This window comes from Benincasa hispida, chromosome 2, assembly GCF_009727055.1.
Source record: "Benincasa hispida cultivar B227 chromosome 2, ASM972705v1, whole genome shotgun sequence".
NCBI lineage: Eukaryota > Viridiplantae > Streptophyta > Magnoliopsida > Cucurbitales > Cucurbitaceae > Benincasa > Benincasa hispida.
In genome coordinates, this window is record NC_052350.1 from 45774829 (window position 1) to 45797910 (window position 23082).

The following is a 23082-nucleotide window of genomic DNA, read 5'->3' on the forward strand; positions in this document are numbered from 1 at the left end:
TCAATAGTACAACCTATCAGATCCCAATGCAATTCACCATACAAAGGATGAAGGAGATGCCTTTCATCTTTCTCCCTTCATTCCCACCATTTTTTTTCCTTTTTGAAAAAAAAATACTTATATGTAATTTGAGTTATACCTATAATATTAAATTTCCGTCCAAATATATTCTTCGATATTTCTATGTTTCTATAGACTCAACATTGATATGAAGGATGAATCAATATTTAATTGATATTTTCATTGTATCATAGAAAAAACGTAATATGTTTATTTACTAATTTAAATTTATTTTTTAAATCTTTTGTTTGGATCATTTTATAGAAATATCCATCGAAATCGACCTTTTACCGATTTTCCATCGAAATTTCAGGAAAATTAAGGTCCCGATATTTCCGTCAAAAACAACTTAAACATTGTTCATATCTATAATACTGAATTTTCATCGACATGTCGACATTTTCACATCTTCATGTGCTTGACATTGACCAAGAGGGTGACTCGATAATTTTATTATTCAAGTTGCACTCATTTTTGTGCAGACTAATCACACGTGACAGACTGTTTTTTATTTATTTATAAAAAATATTTTTTTATTTTTTGTCTTTTTATTATGGAATGTTATACATGAATATGGATGCAACATAAAATAATTTTAAAAAAAAAAAATCAAAATGTCACTTTGCAAACATGTCGATTGGTTTAAAAATCATAAAAGGTTAATCTATAAATTTAATTGTTTTTTGAATTGGTTGTGATTTTTTTAGAAATATTCATCGACATTGACATTTTATTTATATTTTTATCCACATTTTTTTTTTTTGTAAAATTGAGACCTCAATATTTTCATTAACATTAACGTTTTAAATTATTTTTATCATATTTGTGCATCTCACTCAATTGTTACCATAATTTGTCAAGTGCAAATTTTGTTTTCTTCTTTTTCGAAATAAAAATATTTAAGGTTTTTTTTCTATGTAATCCTCTATTTTCACGTAATAATTCATAATACACCCAAATATAAAAACTTCATAATTATTGAAGAAATGATATATTTAAAGTTATCTTATCTTATCTACTTAAATTTTTAAATTTATTCTTGATTAAACTTGGTATCGGAGCACGAGTCTTGTGTTCGAACACGTGTAATTTTATTTTTTTCTTTTATTAATACAAAATTTCAAACTTCGAAAAAATTTTAATCCATAGGTAAGGGAAAATCTTAAAATATTAATATAATTAAATTTATTTTAATAACCGATTTTGAATTTAGTGGTGATTTTAATTTTTTTTTTTTAATCAAATTCTGCATCAATAAAATATTCGACAGATTCAACATTACCTTTTGATTGTAACAATTTTATTATATATATATAAACTTTTGATTTGGACCATTTGTCCTCAAAGTTGTGAGATCATTGTTGTTTAACCCTTTAATTTTATTATAATTGTATTTATGTAGCTTGATATGTAATTTGGTAGTTAAATTTCTATGTTAATGTAGGATATGTGTTATATTTAATCTTTTTAATCTTTTAATTGTTTAATTGAGACTTTATATATGCTCTTAAACTTTTAATTTCAATTGAAAAAAAAAAGACTTTTAATGTCAAGAAATTGCAGTGGGACATAAAGATGACATAATAGTTATGTATTAAGGAATTTTTTTCAACTACTCAAATGAAGAACATTAATGGTATTTAAATCCGAAGTTATATATATATATATATGGTTTAAATATTAATTTAATTTTGTACTTTGAAATTTGTTCAATTTTAGTATCTGTATTTTCAAATGTTTAATTTTAGCTCCAATATTTTTAATAAATCATAAATTTAGTCCTTACAGTAGTTTATTATTGATTTTTTAAAAATATTTTTTTTTCCATTTTACAAGCTTTTCCACTAAAAATTTCAAAAAGATATTTACATAGTGTATTCTCTTTCTTAAACTTATTATTATAGAAAAAAAAATTGGGTGTAGTCCACTATCCAATCCCTACTGCATCCAATTAAAAATTGTCATGTGGTATTGTAATTCTTTTTTTTGAAAAAAATTACTAACAGTTAATTTTTGATGTGTATAGAAGAAGGTGGATCATGGTACTTAAGTGCAGCCTAGACTGCATCTAAGTATTGTTCTATTATTATAATTTAATCACTTTGATAAAAATTAACTTTGAAAGATTAAATTTAAGATTTATTGAAAATATTATATTAAAATTTGACATTTGAAAGTATAAAGACTAAAGTTGAACAAATTTCAAGGTACAGAACCCAAAATGGTATTTTAACCTAAGTTTATTTATGTTAATTCCATAGTTCCTTCGTATGATCTAAGCAAAGAAGCACCGAATAAGGTAAGAGTTTGATGTTACATTGTTAATTTAATAGTAATTATCATGCTCATATATTTCATCTCTATAAGTCGAAGGTTCAATCCCGACAATATTATACTAAAAAAACAAAAGAAAAACATGTTGAAAGAGTAAATGCAACTAAAATGTTTTTTTTTCTATATATACAAAATAAAATGGTAGTTGTTGCCTTGTCCGTAAAATTATGTCCATATTAGCGAGTTATGAAGTTATTGGAATTAAATATTAACACTTAAAAATTCATGCTTTTAGTTTTAAACTTTCTCAAATCTATTTATATCATTTTCATTTATGTATCTTGACCTTTGCTCATGGAATATATTATAATTTTTTTATTTATTCGTTATGTATTTTAATAATTAAAATAAATATAGTTCAATTAACATAAAATTTTATATCGTCAACCTCAAAATTAATAATTTAATTTTTTCACTATACTAATTATTATTCTTAAAAAATGAGGCCCTAATATAAATATAGACAAATTTTAAATCTCGATAAAAAAAAAAATACGAAGTTGACCTTAACTAAAGAAGCTTTTAAATACTTGAAATGTGTGCCTCCAACAAATAAAATAAAATCACTCGAGTTCTATTTAATAAGAATTAGCATTTGTGTTTGCATGATAAAAATTATTTTGGATAATTTAAGGAAACAACTAAAAGAAATAATAACAATAATTTTAATTTATAAGAAATTCGAAATTTTGAGATCTAGTTTCAGATAATGGATTAAGATATACCCTTATATCCATAATTATTATTTTGATATCGAATTGTGTTTTTAACTCATTTGATAATTAAAAACTATTTCTTCTAATTTCATTTTTATATTTGACACTCCAATCTATTTTTTTTTTTTTAAGATAAAATTTTTAATTCAGTCAACCCTAAATCTTAAACAATGCGACATTTAATCGTATTAAAAATTGAAAAGAGAGAAGTAAAAGCACAACATTTTCTACTCAATTTTTTAATTTTTTTTTAGTGGAATAAAAGACAAGAAATTCGAACCACAAACCTCTTGATCTGGTCACGAACATATACTATATGTTAGTTAAGCTATACTCGCTTTGACTTCGTCTTTTTTTATTTAAACTTTCATGTTAATGTCAATTTTCTCTATATAACTTTTCTAAATTTCAACTAATTCATGTCTAGCATTTAATTTATTAATCTCAATAACCTTTGTTATTCATGTGTTAAAAAACTTGCTACTTAATATCAACGTCACATTTGATATAATCCATCATATCACTCAATCGACGACAGAAAAACTCAAACATTTACTTACATCTTCTAAAAGTATAGGAAGAAAAGTCGACACAGATGTGAAAGTACGTAAATGAAACGTAATAATTTAGTCGAGGAAAAATAACGAGGTGAGAGAGTTACGAAAATGCCCTTAGGGGCTAGGTAAGAAACAAAAGAGATGGCATTTGGGAAAAAAAAAAAAAAGAAAAAAGAAAGTGTAATAGAATTGAATGCAATTGCAATACTTTTAATGCAAAGATGCCCAAAGAAAGTGACACACACACCCATCCTTTTAAAGAGACAAAAATTGCCTTACAATTTTGGATGAAAGTGGGTTCAAGTTTTTCACTCTAATTTTATTTGTCTTTCTCTAACCTTTTAAGATTCCCTTACTATGTTCTCTCTTACTATTTTCATTTTCTCCTCTTTTATCTTTACACTTTCTATGTTGTGCCAAAAAGAGACCTTACTTTTTGCTTCCTTCTTTCTTTCTTTTGGACTAAAATATAGGTTAGAATAATCTCTTAGATCTGGTGTTATGAGTTTCATTTCATTTTAGTCCTTATACTTTCAATTATTCAATTTTAGTTCATATACTTTCAGTAAATCTCAATTTTAATCTTTATATTTTAAATAAAAAAGGAAAATATACATTTTTCGTTCCTAAATTTTTTATCTAGTTTATGTTTGGTTCATATGTTCAAAATGTTCTATTTTTACCTTTGAGTTTTGGGTTTAGTTTTCATTTGGTCCCTAGGTTTCACATATTACTTTTTTACCCTTGCATTTTGTGTTTTGTTTCTATTTAGTCTTTACATTTCAAGATATACAATGATTATAATTAATTAGCTTTAAATAATTTTCCATCATTGTTAAAATTAATGCTAAAATTTTACTTCATAATTATTTTTAAATTAACTAACTAAAAAGTTAATGCTAAAGACTGAAAATGAGAATTAATGAAAACTCATGGTAAAAACCTAAAATATTAGGGATCAAATAAAAATAAGACTCAAAACTTAAGTATAAAAGTATAACATTTTAAAATAAATAAATAAATAAATAAAACTTAGATGTAGTCCTTATTGCTGCACCCAATTAAAGGACATTTATTAACTTTTTAAAAAATAATTAATATATATAGCTAGAAGAAGGGGAGCGTGAGACTTAGGTAAGTCTAGGTTGCACCTAAGTATTACTCTTTGAAAATTAAACTCAAGATTTAGAGATAAATGTGTAATATTTTAAAATTCAGGGATTAAATTGAGAATTAAATTCAAAATTTAAAGGCTAAAAGGATTACTTTTTTTTAGATTCTTAGATAAATCTTAAATGTAATAAGTCAAAGTTAATTTTTTATTTAAATTAGTTGTACAATAATAATAAGTTTCACATAAGAAAATACGCCATGTAAATTTATTTTCACAAGTTAAAAAAAATGTTAATAGAGACTGTTTTTTATTTTTATTTTAAAAAATCAACAATAAATTAACCATAAAGACTAGTATTTCAATTTATTAAAAATATAAAAACTAAACTTAGAATATTTGAAAAAATAAATAGACCAAAATGATATTTTAATTTTGAATATGTAAATTTGTCTTTATGTTAGATGTCATTTTCCAATTTTATGAATAATTTTTCAAAAGTTTCATTGTAAAAAAAAGAAAAAAATCATTGATATAGTGGTGATCTTGGACTAGACATTCCCATCAATAAAATAAAATAAAATTAAAAAAAGTATACCCATCTCACAATATGGCTGCCATTGTAAAAAGTGAAACCATCATTTTTTTTAAAAAAAAAAAAAAAAAAAAGTTACACTATGAAAAGTTAGACCACTCCATTTTGAAATATAAATATTACTTACATTTCCCCATCAACATTCTTTTAATTTAAAACCCAATAATTGTAAATAATTGAATGAAAAAGTTTGTACATAAAGAATAAAAATTAAAGCTTGTAAAAGCTTGCCCAAAAGGTGACTTTCTAAACAACAAAGCAAGAAATAGTTGTAAGTTAGAAATAAGTAGATAACATTTATGATACTTTAATGATATAATAAATATGGTTGTTTCACAATGTTAAATCTAATCATGACATTTTGATTAAGAAAACACTATCCTAACTCAAATGATTATGTAATAAAACTCAAAATCAAATTCTAATCAACATTGCTACACTATACTCTACAACTCACCTTTATTTTATTCTACACAAATATAGGTCTTCAGATTCTGGGTTTAGTTTCTATGTGGTCTATAAGTCTCAAATTGTTACATATTTAGTTCTTAAATTTTGAGTTTTGTTTCAACTTAGTTCCTAAGTTTTAAAATGTTTTAATTTTACCCTTGAAATTTGAGTTTTGTTTCAATTTTGGTCATTGTGTTTCTAGATTTACACTTTTAATCTCGATTTTACACTAAATACTCACATTTTGTCTTAATTGTTAATGTCTATTAATTAAGGTCATGTGTTTGCTCTCCACTCTTTAATAATATTCTATGAATTATTAATAATACAAAAAAATTCATTAAGATTGTAACAATTTAATTAGAGGCTAGTAAATATGACCTAGTTAAAAGAATTCTAATTAATAAATTTTTACTATTTTTCATCATTATTAAAAATAAATTTGAAATTTTACTTCATAATTATTTTAAATTAATTGATAGACATTCATACTAATGATTGAAAGTGAGTATTTAATGAAAAATTGAGGTTAAGAGTATAAATCTTGAAACCTAAGAACCAGTTTGAAACAAAACTAAATTCTCAATAGTAAAATGGTAATATGTTGAAACCTAGCAATTAAATTGAAACCAAACTCAAATTTAGGACTAAATGTGTAATATTTTAAAATAAAAGGACCAAATGGAAACTAGTCTTAAAAAGTTTTTGTTTTATTTAGTACAACTATGTGAGGGAGGAAGATTCAAACTTCTAACCTCTTAATCAAGAATATATGTTTTAATCAATTGAGTCATGCTCATGTTGGCTACAACTCGACTTTAATTAAATAGATGCATCTTTCAAAATAAATATTGTATGAGCTACAACTCTCTCGCATTCCCCGACTAATATAATGGCTAAATATTTCGAGAAATTATTTATATGCTTATAATCATGTTTTAGAAGAGTGTTGTTGGGGTTGGGCAATATAAAGGAAGTAGAAGCCCTTAACTATAATCTATTAAAGTGAGTTTGGCTCGATGGTATTGGCATAATCTTTAACATTAATCGTCCGTTTGGTTCATGGAAATAAGAGGTGAGAATGAGAAATGATATTTTATTTGGTACAAGTTTTTAACCTTGGGAATGTGAATATCTTATTTAAGACATTTCATATTCCCATCCATTGAGATTTTTCATTAACCACCCAAATAGATGGGTTTTCTCCATTTCCAATGATTTTTTTCTCTCTCTTACTTTTTATCTTTTCATTTTATTTTTTTTCTTCTTTGTTGATAGTAATTAATATATTTAATTTTTATAAATAGGTTTAAATTAAATTTATAATTGACATATATAATTAATCTTATTAATAATAATGCTAATATAATAATTTATTCTATTATTATGAATTAATATGAAAAATCATAATTTTTTTTTCAAAAAAAATATGAATAACCATAACTATATTGGCTTAAATCCCTTTTTATTGGTAATATATATTAACATCATAAATTATTTATTAAAATTATTAACTAGTTTTTTAAAATAAATAACTAATTAACTAATAATAAAATAAGTTAATTTTTCCAACTAAACAATCTTGTACACTTGTACTTCTAGTTTAATCTATAATAATAGTTTTTTTAAAAAAATTAAAAACATTGTTTGATGATTTAAAATAAGCTAGTTTATATCAACTTCTTTTGTATATATATATATGTACAACTTATAATTGACATTAATCAAGGAGTTAATTAACTATTCAATTAACAAAACTACAAAAAAAAAATAGATATTTAAATTAATTACCAATATTTTTAAAATAAAAATTGATAATATATATGTGCAATATAAAAAATTTAATTGATAATAAATATATTAAATTGGAGGGTAAGTGGGTAAACTTAGTTAAATTTTAATGGCTTAAAATTGATTTAATAACTAATGTAATAAAAATAAATTAACAAACGAAAATTAATTGTTGAAATTAATAAAATTAATTTCAAACTTTATAAATGCATAAAAAAGTATAATACATTCTCAAACATCAAATCCCCATTCTCATATATAACTAAACACGGTAATCATTTATTCTCAGACATCTTATTCCCAAACATCCTATTCTTAGACATAATTTATTCTCAGACATCTACAAAACCTTAATTCAAACAGCTCCTAAAGGTCGAAGGTTCAATCTCCTATCTCACAATTGTTGTACTAAAAAAAATTATAAGAAGCAATTTTATTATACATTTTTATGAAGCACAGACACTGATACAGATATGAAATACGGATATGATAGGATACGACAATACACCAATTTCTAAAAAACTAGGATACTGGTACATTGAAGATACGTTTTCTTTTTCTTAAAAAATCTAAGATATAGATAAATTTAGCATACAAGTTAATAACAATAGTACAAAATATAATACAAATACTTAAGTACAATAAAAAAAAAAAAAGCACCATCTAAGACATTGAAGTACAATAGTCAATAAAATGTAATAGAAAAGTGACTCATATTGATTAGAGAAGAAAAAGAAGATTAGAGGGAGAAGTTTGAAGATAAACGAAGAACTTCTTTGTTGAATTTTTTAAGATATTCAAGTGAGTTATATTTTGGAAGGCTTTGTAGGACTCAAATGTGAATATGAAGATTAGATGAATCTAAAGTTTGATCTTTTATGTTTTTTCTTCCTTTTAGTTTTGGACTCGAGTAGTTAACTTTTTTAATAGGTTGCCTAGTTTTAAATTGGGAGAGATGAGATGAGTTGCTTTTTTTTTTTTTTTTTTTTAGAAAAAGGTAAATATAAAAATAGGTATGTCTAATCACGTGTCGTATCTAGAAAGTATCTGAAAGTATTAGTATCTGATACAGATTCTTTGTCTCATATGAAATATATGTGCTTCATAGATTTATTTTGTCATATACATACTCTTCATTCAACCAAAGTCCATGAAAATTTATTCACAAAAATTTAGGCCATTTTTGGTTATTGTTTGCGGAGTTTTTAAAATATATATATTTACATTAATTTTAAACTTTTTTTTTTTTAGCTTTCAAAACTTGACTTGAAGTTTTAAAATTATTTTTAAAAATTAAAGAACAAATCATAGAAATTCATAGGTAGAACTAAACACATAAACTTTTGTAACAAAATAGCTCTTAGGCTTGTTTAATATTACATATAGCTCTTACCTCCTCCAATTATTTTGTATTCACCTATCCAACCACAAAGCCTTCTCTATTAAAGATGCTTGAAATTCCACTCCAAATTTGGGGTACAAGCAAAAATAGGGAAAAAAATCGACCTAGCCTGTTAAACCAACCAGCCATCTGTCCATGTAAGCAATTTGGAGTGTAGGAACTAAAAACAAGCAAAATTGGTCTATTTCGAGTATGGTTAAACCGAACCAAACTACATATACTAAAACTAGTCAATTAATTCAAAAGACTAGGGATCGATTTGAATTGACTTTTTAAGTATTTAAAAACACATTTTTAAACACGTAAAAGTCCAAATAGATCTTGAGAAGTTGAATTAGACTTCATTTTCCGGCCCTAAATGAAAACCACTTTTAGTCTTCCAAAATTTGAATCCCTTCACACCGTAACTAGTCTTTGAGAATTGAGTATCAATTTACTGTTTACTTTGTTTATCATATTTAATATCATTTATTTGTCGGATTTTGTTTAGTAAAAAAAATTGATAAAATATATTTTTAGTCCATGAAGTTTGAGATTGATGTCTATTTAGTCCATAAGGTTTTAAAAATAGAACTTTTAGTCTTTGATAAATTTTTTTAAATAGTTTGAAAATGTTGATATAACAAAATACATAAATTAAATAATATTAGTTTGGTTGATTGAACTTTCTCACTCTACTCATTTTATTGTTAATCAACTAACGGTCAAAAGAGTCAAAATGACATTTCTAGTCCACTAACGGAGAAAAAGGAAAAAAAAAAAAAAATCAACCAACCCCACTAAAGAAATATTGTTTTACTTCTTAGTGTTCTACTTGTCATGGGTGAAAATGGGTGAAAAGATAAGTGATAGGGCAACAAGAAATGAAGATCATGTCACTTTAGATAATGATGATTTAGATAAATTTGTTGAGATGTTACCACCAACAAATCCACAATCAAAGGAATGAAAGAAGAAAGAAATATCTATAATACGTATGGGATCATTTTATCATATTGTTCAATTGTAATGAAGATAAATCATAGACCAGATATAACGATGAATGGAGCAGTAATAATGAGATTACATATTAATGGTTACAGTTTAAAAAACGTCCATGAGCAAAAACAAAATATGCATCTCATCAAGAATGATGTTCAAAAGTAATGAGAGAAAACAATAAATAAACCACCAAAGTAAGCAATTTTAGTGCAGAGAATGCTAGAAAACTCATTATTGAAAGATCTATCATATTTGATGAGTAATCCATTATATTTGTGGAGGGAACAGTCACTTTATTAGTATCTAAGTTTGTTCTCCCTTCTTGAAATACAATTGCAAAGGATATTTTAGCAATTTATGCTAGCAAAAATGATTCAAACGAGATCAAGGATAAATAACTAGAAAATCACTAAGGAGATCATAGTTAGAGAATTTGATGTTTAAACAATGGAAGATTGAAAATGTATTAGACATTGACGGTTGGTAATGTTTCATCGATTTATATTAATTATTGTATATCTAGTTAAGCATTTAAAATATGAGTTGGTGTTGAAGGTAAATTTTTGCACATATTATGGATTTGAAATATGTGTTTTGAGTAAAATTATTTGAATTCGAATGCTCTTAGATTTTCTCTTGCACGGTTTGCTAAGTTTAATGATTGTATTGAATAAATTATACATAACAATAATATTCTATATTTGCATCCCAATTATGTGAAACTCTACATATTTAATGCTTCATGCAACAAAAGTTTGAGAAGACATTTGAAAGTTTAGAAGATTGCAACATAGTTTACTTGAACTTAAAAGTTAGAGTTTCACCTGACTGAAAAATCAAGACATAAAAAACTATTGCTAGGTATATTCTCCTCTTCAATATACTTCTTAAACTTAGGAAATCATGCACGAGAAGATCTAACAAATCTACTCGCATTTCAAATTCAGACAATCAACTGTATGATTCGATAAATATTATAAGAATCAAGGTCAACACTTTTTAAACCTCTACAGTTTCGAACATTGTTCAACTTCTCTTGGGTGGGAGGGAGGGATAGTTTGTACTATGATCAGAGACAATCAAGGAGAAAACTAAAAAAGGAAGCCCACCACAACTTATAGTTGATATTGATTTTTTATTTCTAAAGTTCAATCGAGTCTGAGATTGAATGTCTAACCTTCTAGACAATGGCAAATGTCATAACTAGTTGAGTAATACTTAGGTAGGTAATTTGTCTTTCTGGTTAATCGGTCAATTTAGGTATATACAATTTGGTTTAGCCAAACCCCAAAACCAACCAATTTGCATTAAGTGTTTAATCCTTCATGTCAAACAACCAACCTAAACCTCTTTTAACCCAAATTGATATGCAATCTAGGTGTCTTTCTTTCGATTTTTGTGTTCCCTCCTACACGAATCTACAAGTAGGAACAATGAAGCAAGATTCAAGGAATTGTCCTATCTCCATACATCTGTAACAATTACAATTGTAGTCATCTAAACTAGATTGTACATCTTTTTCTTTTTCTTTTTTATATTTGTATCTGTCTGAGTCGGTTTATGCACATCTCGACTAATCTCATAGGAAAATCCATCTGACCCTACATCATTTGGGTATCAAAGAAACTTATAAGATATTAAATTCTAAGTAGATGGCCACCATGGAATGAGATTGCCATCAATAATGCTCTTTAGTCAACACAAGTTGACTTCGAGTTTTGGATTCAACTAATTTGTACTTAAATTCACTTTCTTGTTAGGGACTTCACAACACATGGTTTCCCTTTTTTCTTTTGATAAGAGAAAATTTCATTGATGAGTAAAATTACAAAAGAGGGATAGAAAATAACCCCAATCCAAAGGAGTTACAAAAGACATCTCCAATTGGACAAAAGAGAATCAAAACTATAATACTTGAAATCTTTAGACAATTTACACCAAGATATAGCAATGAAAATAACGTGATCAATGAAGGGGTCTATTTGTTGACATTTGCCGTTGAAAATCCGACCATGTCGACCACAAGAAAATGAGGCAAAGAAAACTACTGATGTCCCCAGGAAAAGCCACAGATCAATTAAAGGAGCTAAGGACGAGATCCCAAAATCTTTTGGAGAAAGAGCAAAGGATGAAAAGATGATATTGTGTCCCGTTGCCTCTTGCAAAGAGTGCACCAACCTGCAGAAATTGTCATAAATGGCAAACGACGTTGAAGTTTAGCATGAGTGATAACAGCCTTGTGACTGAACTCCCAAATAAAGAATTTTATCTTTTTGCGGAAGTGGTCTAACCAGATGGATTTGAAGGGGCCCCTCGCAGATGTAGAGTTTGTACTATGATTGGAGGCAAATCAAGGATTTGGTGGAGAAAAACCCAGATGGCTCAAGCTTCCAGAACCATTTCTCTTCAGACTGTTGTGGCCGGAAGTCAGTTAGCAAGAGGGACAGAACACCCCACTCGCTTATCTCCAAATCATTTAGGTTCCTATGGAGCTTTAGGTCTCAATAGCTCTCCCTTATCTTCCAAGAGTTGAAGACCGAAGCCTCCTTGACAAGGGAGAGAACGAAAAGGTTAGGGAAGGCAACTTTCAAAGGGGTTGAGTTCACCCAAATATCATGCCAAAAAGCAACCGAACGCCCATTGCCCACTGTCACAGCAACGTGTTGATCCACTTATGGCTGAAGGGGGGAAATGACCTTCCAAGGGCCTTTCACAGTATTTAAAGAGATGGTTCCAGGCTTCCAGCTTTGGTATCTCTATGGGAGGAACCATATTTGGCCACGATGAGCCTTCTCCAAAGAGCATTATTACTCTCTAACCTGAATCTCCAGATCCACTTAGCAAGGTGGGCTTCATTTCTAAGTTTCAGATTAGTAATCCCCAGCCCACCATGGGCTATTGGTTTGGTGACTTTATCCCAGCCAACAAGGTGCAAACCAGACCCATCTTTCCCCTTCCACAGAAAGTCTCTATACAGCTTTTCAATCGAGTGAGCCACTTTACTCGATAATTTAAAAGAGAGAAAGGTAGTATGTAGGGAGGTTACTCAAAGTGGCTTGAATGATGGTTAACCTACCACCTCTGGATATGTAAGACAATGGCCAGGTTTTGAGTCTCTTCTCAATCTTCTCAACAATAAGGGAACAGAAAGATTGGTTTCTCGGCTTTCTATTCAAGGGAAGACCCAAGTAGGAGTCGGGCCAAGAACCAACCTTGCAGCCATATAGATCAGCAATGCTTTGAGTTTCTTCCAGATCCATATTAATACCCATAATTTCTGATTTGTGGTGATTTATGGACAAACACCCGAGCAAGATTCAAAAGTACTAATGATGCCGAATAAGTTTTTTATGGATTCATGGCTGTAAGTGGAGAAAACATGGTTCCCCTTGAGTCACGAAGCCATATCTTCCCCTATGTAAACAACTCTTTCTTTCTACACATTGGCCACTCTTTAAAGAATGAAAAGAAAGATCTTTGGCTTCAATTCTGGCATATGCGGCTTGGAAGAAAAGAAAGACTTATTCAACAACAAAGATAACTGAACTATGATATAAACAAAATTTCAACCAATTGAAGGAGGTTCTTGTAATCTCCTTTTGGCTTCTTTCCTTCCCATCTTCCTTAATCATAATTTAATGTTATATACCATATCCAGTTTTTTCTTAAAAGAAAATTCAGAAAATACATAAAATTATGATAATGGCAACATTTATAGACTACAGAAAAGAAGAAAAGGCACAAAATAATTTATTTCTATAATTTAACATTCTGAGAAAGAATGGAAAAGTAAACAAAAAGCATACTCATCATATGGCCATAAGAATTGCTAAAGAACAAAACTGATGAAAATATTACTGGTGAACAGCAGATGGAACAGAGAGTTGAACCCAAGCAAACTCCTCTTTATAAGCTATGCTTGACTCACAGGATGCTTCACACGTATACACAACAATTGTCGCCCAGTCGAGTGAATCCACGTCATTCTTTACCCCAAAATAATAAAGCAACTGAGGCAAGATCTGTTGTCACCCAATACGAATTATCTATAATGCTCGAAACTAAATAATCCAAATATGAAACCAGAAGAAAGAGGGGGCAGGGCTTACCTGAAATTCATAACACATGGGACCACTGCAGTAACTGCATTTTGGGATATCTTCTTTGGAAGGCAGACCACTTGGCATTGGCCATAAAGGTTTAGATCCCACATCTCTACAATATCTGTTTCCATTTTTTTTATTAATGATATTAATAATTTACTGACATTGACATGAAAAACTTAGTCAAGTAAAAATGTAACTGCACGTTTTGATCATCGGGTGTCATAGCATCACTTGCAAATATACAAATAGGCTAAAATGTTTATATGATAATAACTATATGATTTTAATTTTATTTAGTCCCCTGATTCAAACAGCATCTAAGGCAAGAGAATTTTTTGCTTCATTCATATTTTACAAAATATCATGCAAATGATCAACTTTTTTTTTATCATCGGGTGTGGTAGCACCACTTGCAAATATACGAATAGGCTATGTTTATATGCTAATAACTATAAGATTTTAATTTTATTTAGTCCCCTGATTCAAACAGCATCTAAGGCAAGAGAATTTTTTTGCTTCATTCATAATTTACAAAATATCATGCAAATGATCAACTTTTGTGATTTGCAGTTCTGTATGAATAATCACAAGCCCATGATCAAAGTTCCTTTGGCCAGGGATCTTTGAACATGATCAAGTTCAATCAACTTAGTAAAATTTCAGTAGAAAACTTGAAACGCTAATATTACCTCAACACTTGTTCAGGTGCCTTTGATAAGCGACCTTGAAAAGAGGCCCAAGACTTTCTATCATCATCTCCCTGTATACCAAAAATTTCATAAAATTTAGCAACAAAACAATTTACCCTTTTAATGAAATACCGCACTTTCACATATAAATGAAAGAATACGAACAAACAATATAAAAAAGAAGAAAAACAGACAACAAAAGAAGCCTCCTATATGAAGAAACCCAACTTGATATTACAAAAGGAACTTCAATACTTCAAAATAGTTAAACAACTTCTAAGAAATAGAGATACAACAAGAGACACTAAGGCCACTACCAAAGACGACTAAAGTTTTCAAATGATAGGATACCATAAAGATAAATACCTCAAAATTGGCCAACAAGGACTTCATCGAGTCATCCATCCTATCCTTACAAACCATAGCATTTGCATAAGAATTGTCATGAGATATTTCAATGTCGAACTCACTCTCGTATTCATGCATGATCTCAAATTCAGGCCAAAGATGCTTGCTTGAAACTGTCGGAAAAAACAAATAATTCTCGGTTAAATTTTAAGAGCTACTTCCCATACAAATATTTTTTCCCTTTTTTTGGGGATAAGAAACAGTACTTCCCAGCCATCTTAGTCAAGCAATTCAATCCTAGAGCTTCTACCAGATTTAAATAATCTTTTGGGTAAGTGCTAGTGTGCTACTATATAGGAACGATACTTCCCGTACATCTTAGTCAGGCAATTGATCCTAGAGCTTCTACTAGATTTAAATGTAAACTAAATATCACATTTCATCCAATTGTACAAAGAACATTTATCTAAGCTATTGATGATCCTTCAAATATTCTGCAGAAAGAACAAATACTAAGAAGTCCAAGCCATGTATGGAGGGCAAAAGAAACCACAAATCCAGGGCAAGGACCAAATCCAAAAAACCAAATAAAACATATGCATCTTCCTATTATCTCATTAATACACAGAATTTTTCTCTTCACCAACCTTTCTCAATGTCTGTTTCGGAATGACTGTTAGTCAGTCTAGAACTTGACAACTGAGAAGACACACACATCCGTTGGCAATCAGTTTTATGCCCAGTACGCCAATGGATGGCCTGAAGATATATAGAATAGAGTATTGAGGATCTCAATCAAGAAGTTAATTTGGTTTTGAGTGTTAAGAGTTCAAAATACAAGAAATTGTACTTGCAGGCTGGCAGCAACGCTGCAAATAGGATACCTGATGTTTCTCAGAACAATAGCGTACTGTTCTACACTTGCCACAAACTTTGTCTCCTTTCCAAGTACCACACCAGTTACAACGTGCAACTAAAACAACATCACATATGCTAGACATGTTATAAATCAGTGCAATTTTAAAGAACAATAATGTATTAAAGTAATTTGAGGACTTCGATAGAAGGAAGAATAAATCAAAACGACCTCCCGATTCACAAGCTTTGTCACTCCCATCATGTTTTGGGGGTTCACTCGAGTAAAAGGGATTACTACGGGGTAATTGGCCGCGGAAAACCTTCACACTTCCAAAAACAATTACAAAGTATTAAGAAAATTTTAAAATGTAGGTTGATGATCAAGTAAAATGATTTCATTAGAAAGCCAGCTAGTAATACCTCCGAGATGATTTATCAGACTTCCTTTTCCACTGCTCGTGTTGATCTCGTAGAAGACAAGTCATGGATGGACACATAAACGCAAATAATGTTCGATGAAATGTTGAGTCCTTCTCCACAATAGGAGCATAAATCTAACAATTTAATGAACAGGAACAAACCATCATAAGCTATACTTCCATGTGGAATGACAATAATCGTTTACAATGAAAAGAAACTATATGATCTCACACCTTAAAAAATGTACAAAAGGTATTTCCAAAATCCACAACATGTTGCAAAATCGATAAAGTAATTTTATTGAGTTTTCCCACACATATAGAGCCATTGGACTATCATTTTACAAAATCCTTATTCCTATTTTAGTTACTTAGGGGCGTTTGAGGCAAAGAGTGGAGTTGTTAAAATTGGAGAGTAGTTTACAAAATCTTTCTTCCTATTTTAGTTCCTAAATGGACATTTGGGACAAGGAGTAGAGTTGTGAAGTCCGGACAACTGTTTAGTCATAAGGCCAATAGTGTAAGGAGTTAATAAGACTAAATTTGACCTTTTTTTAGTCGTAAGGTCCATGAATTCCTTAGGCCAAACAAGGAGTGGTACTCCCAACTTCAACTCCTTGGGCAAAACACCCCCTAATTGTTTAGAGAATTTAGAATTTAGATTGAAATGCATAAGATGTAAGGAGACAGCAAAAGAAAACACATGAAAATTTTGAGACCGAACAAATACCTGGAGCAAAAACTGCAAAGGCTCTCCACATATATCACAAACACAAGACCTTCCAGACGGCAGATTCACGGGATCCAACCAAGCCTGAGGTGCCATTTATTTATTCAATCAAATACGTAATTTGGTTTACCAGTACTAATAATTCTATACAAATAATAGTCATCCAACTTCAGTACGATTCGATCTTACAAGAAGAATGGAAAAAACATCCATTTTCAATCACCAGATACACCACAAACAACAATGAAGTTCACACAGAAAATTGATCAACATTTATAATATAAAAGAGAAATTCAAATGATAGAGATATGGATTATGCTTACACACCGGTACTCCTCCAGCCTTGCTTGGAAATAGCTGAGGAAGAAGAGACCAAGAATTTTTGGGCTTTGCAACGAAACCCAAAACCACTGATTCATTTGATTCTTCATCATCATCATCATCAGTGTCATGGTCATCTTGCAATTCTTCATCATCATGAATGTCATCGTCATCTAAAGAGGTTATACGGAGGCTATTAAGTTTATCCATGGATTCCACCGCACCAATTTCATCCATATCGTCGGCCTCAATCTCAGACATAAAATTTCATCAATCGCAAGCCAACCCTGCCGCATGAGGGATAATAATCAACCAACCAAGAGACTCATCGGCCATTGCCATTCAATCCTTTTTTTTTTCACAGCCAACAAACTTCTTTTTGTGGCTTTATTCATCTTCTTAAACATTGTTTCCACTTTATTTATTGATTCAGATAAGAATGATATAAATCTTATTCCTTCTTATTCATTGATTCAACCGGTTTTTTTTTTTTTCCTAATTTGTGAGGTATACATTCTTCGTTGCACGTTTTCATTTAGGCTGGTTGAATAGTGGTGGAAGAAGAAATCAACCAAAAAGAAATTGTTCTTCATTTTCTTCTCCGTTAGTGAAAAGAATAAAGCAAAACAACCCAGCGAAACAAAACAAAAAAATCACCAAAGAAAACTCAGTACCTTGCTGTATAACGTTCCAAACTGATGAAAACTGAGATAGGAAGCTAGAACCAAGCAGGTAAGTCGATTCAAGGTGCAACCAGTCGTGGGTAACGTAGACAAATGCCCGAGAAAAACAGCGTTGTTGGCTTCCTGGTGCGCGTGGACCTCGACGGTGGCAGGCGGTGACCGGCGACTGAAGAAGGCAGTGGCTGTGACTGCAAAGTGATTGGCGCGTTCCACAGCGGTGGCGAGGCTACGGCGGCAGTGAACAGAGAGAGAGAAAGATTAAGAGTGAGGGGAAAGAACCCAGCGGCCGGCGTGAAGGGAGGCGGAGGCGGATCACGGCGGCGCTGAGGTCTGGTTGCCCGGTGGCTGCACAACGAAGAAGAAGAGATGTGGACGGAGACTCTGCGGCGCTCACTTGAAGAAGAAGCTGATTTATTTTTTCTTTCTGTAACTTGCCCTAGTTGACTATGTTTTAATGAAAGTCAACTTTTCCTATATTTCAAACCCACACCTCATTTGTAGGGTTGGTAACAAGGTCGGGACAGGATACGGATTCTCCATCCCCATTGTCAATGGGGAAATTTATCTCATCCCCACTTTCGTCCCTGCTATTTGAAGGCAGAAATGGGAGTGATGATTCCTCGTCGAAGAAAGGGACCCACTCCCAACCTCATGGGATTCCCCTCTTAATACCTAGGCTAAATTAGGGTTCGTTTTGGGTTGGACACTTTAGTTGGGCTAGATTAGGCTAAATTAAAAATTGGTAAATGTAAAAAGTTAAATACCTAATATATATTTAAAAATATATATTTTTAAAATCTAATTGGGGTTGGGGTCAGGGTTAGGGCGGGGATACCCTCCCATCCTTCCCTATCCCCCAATGGAGACCTTAAAAAGATCCTCAGTTTGACTCATATCCCCAAAAAAAACTGGGAATTCCCCGATCGGGGTGGAGCCTCGTGGGGAATTTTGCCAATCTTACTCATTTAGGTTAAATTTAAAAGAGGATTTTGTATGGATTGCTCAGATGAGGGAAAATGAGATTGGTAAATAAGGTTGTTTGACACTAACGCCAAATTTGGGTTAAATTACCAAAACAAGACTTTGCACACACCTGGAACTCTCTCGTCCCCTCACACACTATTTCCTTTTGTCACAAATCGCTCTCCTCTCTCTTATTATCTCACTCTCTCATTCTTTGTTAGTCTTGCTCTCCGATATTTGGGTGCTCACTGTCAGCACATGCAAGTTGGTGCAAGAGGAAGAATAGGAGGAGGATAAGGAAGAAAAAGAAAACCTCGCACAAACCAACGGAGAAGAATAAGAGGAAAAAGCCTTCAGAGAAGAAAATGAAGAAAGAATGACAAATCTAAAACTTTACCGGTCTGTGACATCAATAGAAAATGAATTACCAATATGTTCTAAAATGTGGAACATTTTTCATCTTGAGATTCCAAGTGGATCACTTCTCAATTTAAAATAGTTAATTCAACTTTTTTTAAAAGAAAATGTCTAAATGCAATTTATAATTAAATATTAGAAATCATAGTGATGAACGCATTCTATAACTTCAGACTTTAACTCATCTTAAAACATACTTGATAACAAAAAAGCATAGTACCAACTAGTTCATTCAATTCAAAAACAAATATATGAAACTAATTAAAATGTCTAAATTTTTTTTTAATCACAAATCAAAATGGTTATACATCCAGGTAATTCTTTTAACAATACATCACAAATCAAAATAGTTACTATGGATGCTTACAAAAGTAATAGAAAACGTATTGATTATATACTTCTACTGCAAATGATTTAAGTCGAATGTTAATCTGATATACATATACATGTGTGTACGCCTGAATGGAACAAAAATTATTGATGAGTCAAATCAGGAAAAAAAATTGTGGGAAAAAATAGTCAATAAAGTGATAATATTAAGAACAATGATTAGGTGTAGTCTGTGCTCCCACTTCTCTACCAAAAAAAAAATAAAAATAATAATAAAAAATACAAAATAAAAATGTCACGTGACAAGACCATACTTGGGATGCGCATCCAAGTTTTTCTCTAATATTAACTAAAATTTGGTGCTACATTCAAGTTTACCAATGGGAAAAGGTTAAATCAATGAGATCCTTATGTGAACACATTCATACTTGCAACTCCCATTGCATGCAAAACCCCCACTAAAACCCCATTTTTGCCTCTCCTAATCCACCTTTTTGCCTCCACCAAAGCCCTCATTAGTATTGGGATTCTTATGGTTGTCCTTATATATATTTTTAAAAAATTGATTTAGTGTGCTCCCAATTTTTTAGACTGGTTCAATCTAGGTAAATAGCACTCAAATCTTCGTGTGTTTTATTTAGATCTCTTTTGATAACTATTTAGTTTTTTGTCTTTGTTTTTGAAAATTAAGTCTATGTCAGCTACATTTCTAACGATGATTTGCATCTTTCTTAAGTGCGTTGGTTGAATTCTTAGCCAAATTCCAAATTCCAAAAACAATTTTTTGAAAGCTACCTTTTTTAGTTCTCAAAATTTAGCTTGGTTTTTTAAACCATTGGTGAAAAGTAGATAATAAATAAAGAAATTTGGAGGTGGAAATAGTGTTCATAGGCTTAATTTTAAAAAACAAAAATGGTTACCAAACAGAGCCTCAATGTGTTAACGATTTTTCAGTGACAAAGAAAAATGAGATAAATAAAAGAGAACTGATGGGTTATATATCTTAAAACTCGTGGTTCGTAAACTTTTAAACATATTTTATTTTACAATAAAATTGTTATTGAGTTTATTCAGTAAAGATGTTATTGAGTTTATTCAATAAAAATGTTATTGAATATGTGAATTGCACTTTTTTTTTACCATAAACCCAATAAACTAAGAACCCATAGCTATAACATGAATACTTGAACTTTATATGGAGACATAAAAGTTGATCAAGTTCGAGTAATAGCCAAAACAGTCTATGTATATGGATAAGACTGAGTATCTTAACCTGGGGACACTATGGATGCGGCTCACTTTGTATTTGATATAAACAATGTGATCCTGAATTGTTCATGTGGAGACATGCGAGTGGAGGCATCCTATGCAATGAGTTTGATAAGACCGGACCATGAAATAGTCACTTTTACTTTATAACGTCGTTTACTGATAAGACTGACTATTTTAATTCGATGATCTAGGTGACTCGATCTTGAGCTAACTATGAACTCTTGTTTATTCAGGATTATCCTTTAATCTGAATGGGTGAGAGTGACTCAACATCGCCGACTCAATAAGCCTTCCATTTTAGGGATAAGACTAAATAGATAGTTGGGGACATAGTCCTGCAAGATGAAATTCACTCCTACCCAACTCTAAGGATAGTAGATAGGTTGTCTTTTAAGTGTTGACTCTAGGCCGTGAACAAGGGGTCCTACCTTCTCATTGGTCTGAGAGGGACTCGGTTTAGTGGTTGGACCACAAACCAATTATTCATCAGAGGATCAGTGGGACTTAAGGAGCAATATGTAATTATAGGGGTAAAACAGTAATTTTGACCCAACTATAATTACGAACAACCTGTGAATAATCAACTTACTAATCATGGTTAAATCAATTAGACAAAAATATATCTACAGTGAGGACATTGCAGCTATTAGGCTTTAGTGGAGTGTATTTGTAGTTAACAAATGTTGGTTAATTAGGTTAAAGAGTTTAGCCAGTTCATCTCGGGTCGTTGGAGCACATGACCTGTAAGTCTAGTAGGTCCCTCTGCTAGCTCATATCGAATTAAACCTTAAAACAATGCGATGAGAATTTGAAACGTTCAAATTCGATTTAAAGAATTGTAGTTAATTATATATGATAAAGTTGACGTAATTATATAGTTTAATTATTGAATTAAACGAAATTGGAGAGTTGTAAATATTAAAATTTAAATATTGTACACGTGAATGAGGATTCATATTCAGGATTGGTGTTTTATTAATTTAATATTTGATATTAAATTAATTTTATTAATTAAATTATTATTAATTTTATTTAAAGGGGTCTTTTTAAAAATAAAAAATATTTAAAAATATTTACACTTTATAGCAAAAAGTTCAAAAAGTATAAAACACTTTTTGAATTTTTGCTATAAAATGTAAATATTTTTGGGATTTTTCTATAGATAAGAATTTTCCTTATTTAAAATTATTTTAAAAAGAAATAAATTTTATTTAAAACTAATTATTTAAATTCATTTTAAAATTGAATTCGTGAAGCTCATTTCAAAATTGATTTTGTGAAATTCAATTTTTTAAATATTAGGGTTAGTAGGAAAATCCCACTTTTCCCACACCTAATTTCCCACTTATTTGATGTTGATTTGGTGTCATCTTGAGATGCAATCCTATTTGTCTGCTTTCTTCTATAAACAAAATAAATTTTGGCAAGTAAGGTTCATGCAACTTGTTAATTTGAAAATAATTGTTCTTTCTCAAAAAGTCTTCACACCAAATAAACTCTCAATTCCTCTAAAATTTCTTTCAAGTTCATCATAATTGGATCCCACGATCCATTCTAAAGCCGGAGAATAGCAGTGAAGTCTCTAGCGATGATCCACAACAAATTCATGATCAGATTCAAGTAAGAGATTGCTGAAACTTGGAGATTCTCCAAGTTATGAACATGCATGCTTGTGTCCTCAAAATTAACGTAGTTAGAGTGCTTAATTTCTTGATTTCTTCTGCATGCGCGTTGAAGACTCCTAGAAGAACAAGTGCAAAGTTGCAAGTAGTTTATGGTACATTGGGAATTAGAAAAGAAACAATCTCCATCTATTTGGAAAGCGACGATGAAGTATTTGAAATCTGTTCATGTATTGTGTATACCAATATAACATGTGGAGGTGTATAGAATTGATGTGTTGCAGATACAAACAAAAGCCTTGAATTGAATAAAGCTATATGCAATGA

General features: G+C 30.3%; 1 protein-coding gene across 3 annotated transcripts; it reads right to left on the minus strand.

The window, feature by feature from the left end:
- Positions 1–13551: 13551 nt before the first annotated feature.
- LOC120071264 (programmed cell death protein 2) lies at positions 13552–18711 on the minus strand. Of its 3 annotated transcripts, none has more exons than XM_039023430.1 (11): positions 18143–18710; positions 17475–17755; positions 17148–17231; positions 16419–16552; positions 16225–16325; positions 16025–16113; positions 15788–15899; positions 15159–15313; positions 14793–14863; positions 14107–14221; positions 13552–14019 (listed from the first exon to the last, which is right to left on the minus strand). In XM_039023430.1, exons 2-11 carry the CDS (start codon positions 17727–17729, stop codon positions 13852–13854), a joined length of 1284 nt encoding a protein of 427 aa, XP_038879358.1. In that variant the 5' UTR covers positions 17730–17755; positions 18143–18710; the 3' UTR covers positions 13552–13851. The 3 variants fall into 3 exon arrangements, with proteins under 3 accessions (XP_038879358.1, XP_038879360.1, XP_038879357.1); XM_039023432.1 differs by having other exon boundaries at positions 16228–16325; positions 18143–18709; XM_039023429.1 differs by having other exon boundaries at positions 16025–16325; positions 18143–18711.
- Positions 18712–23082: the final 4371 nt, after the last annotated feature.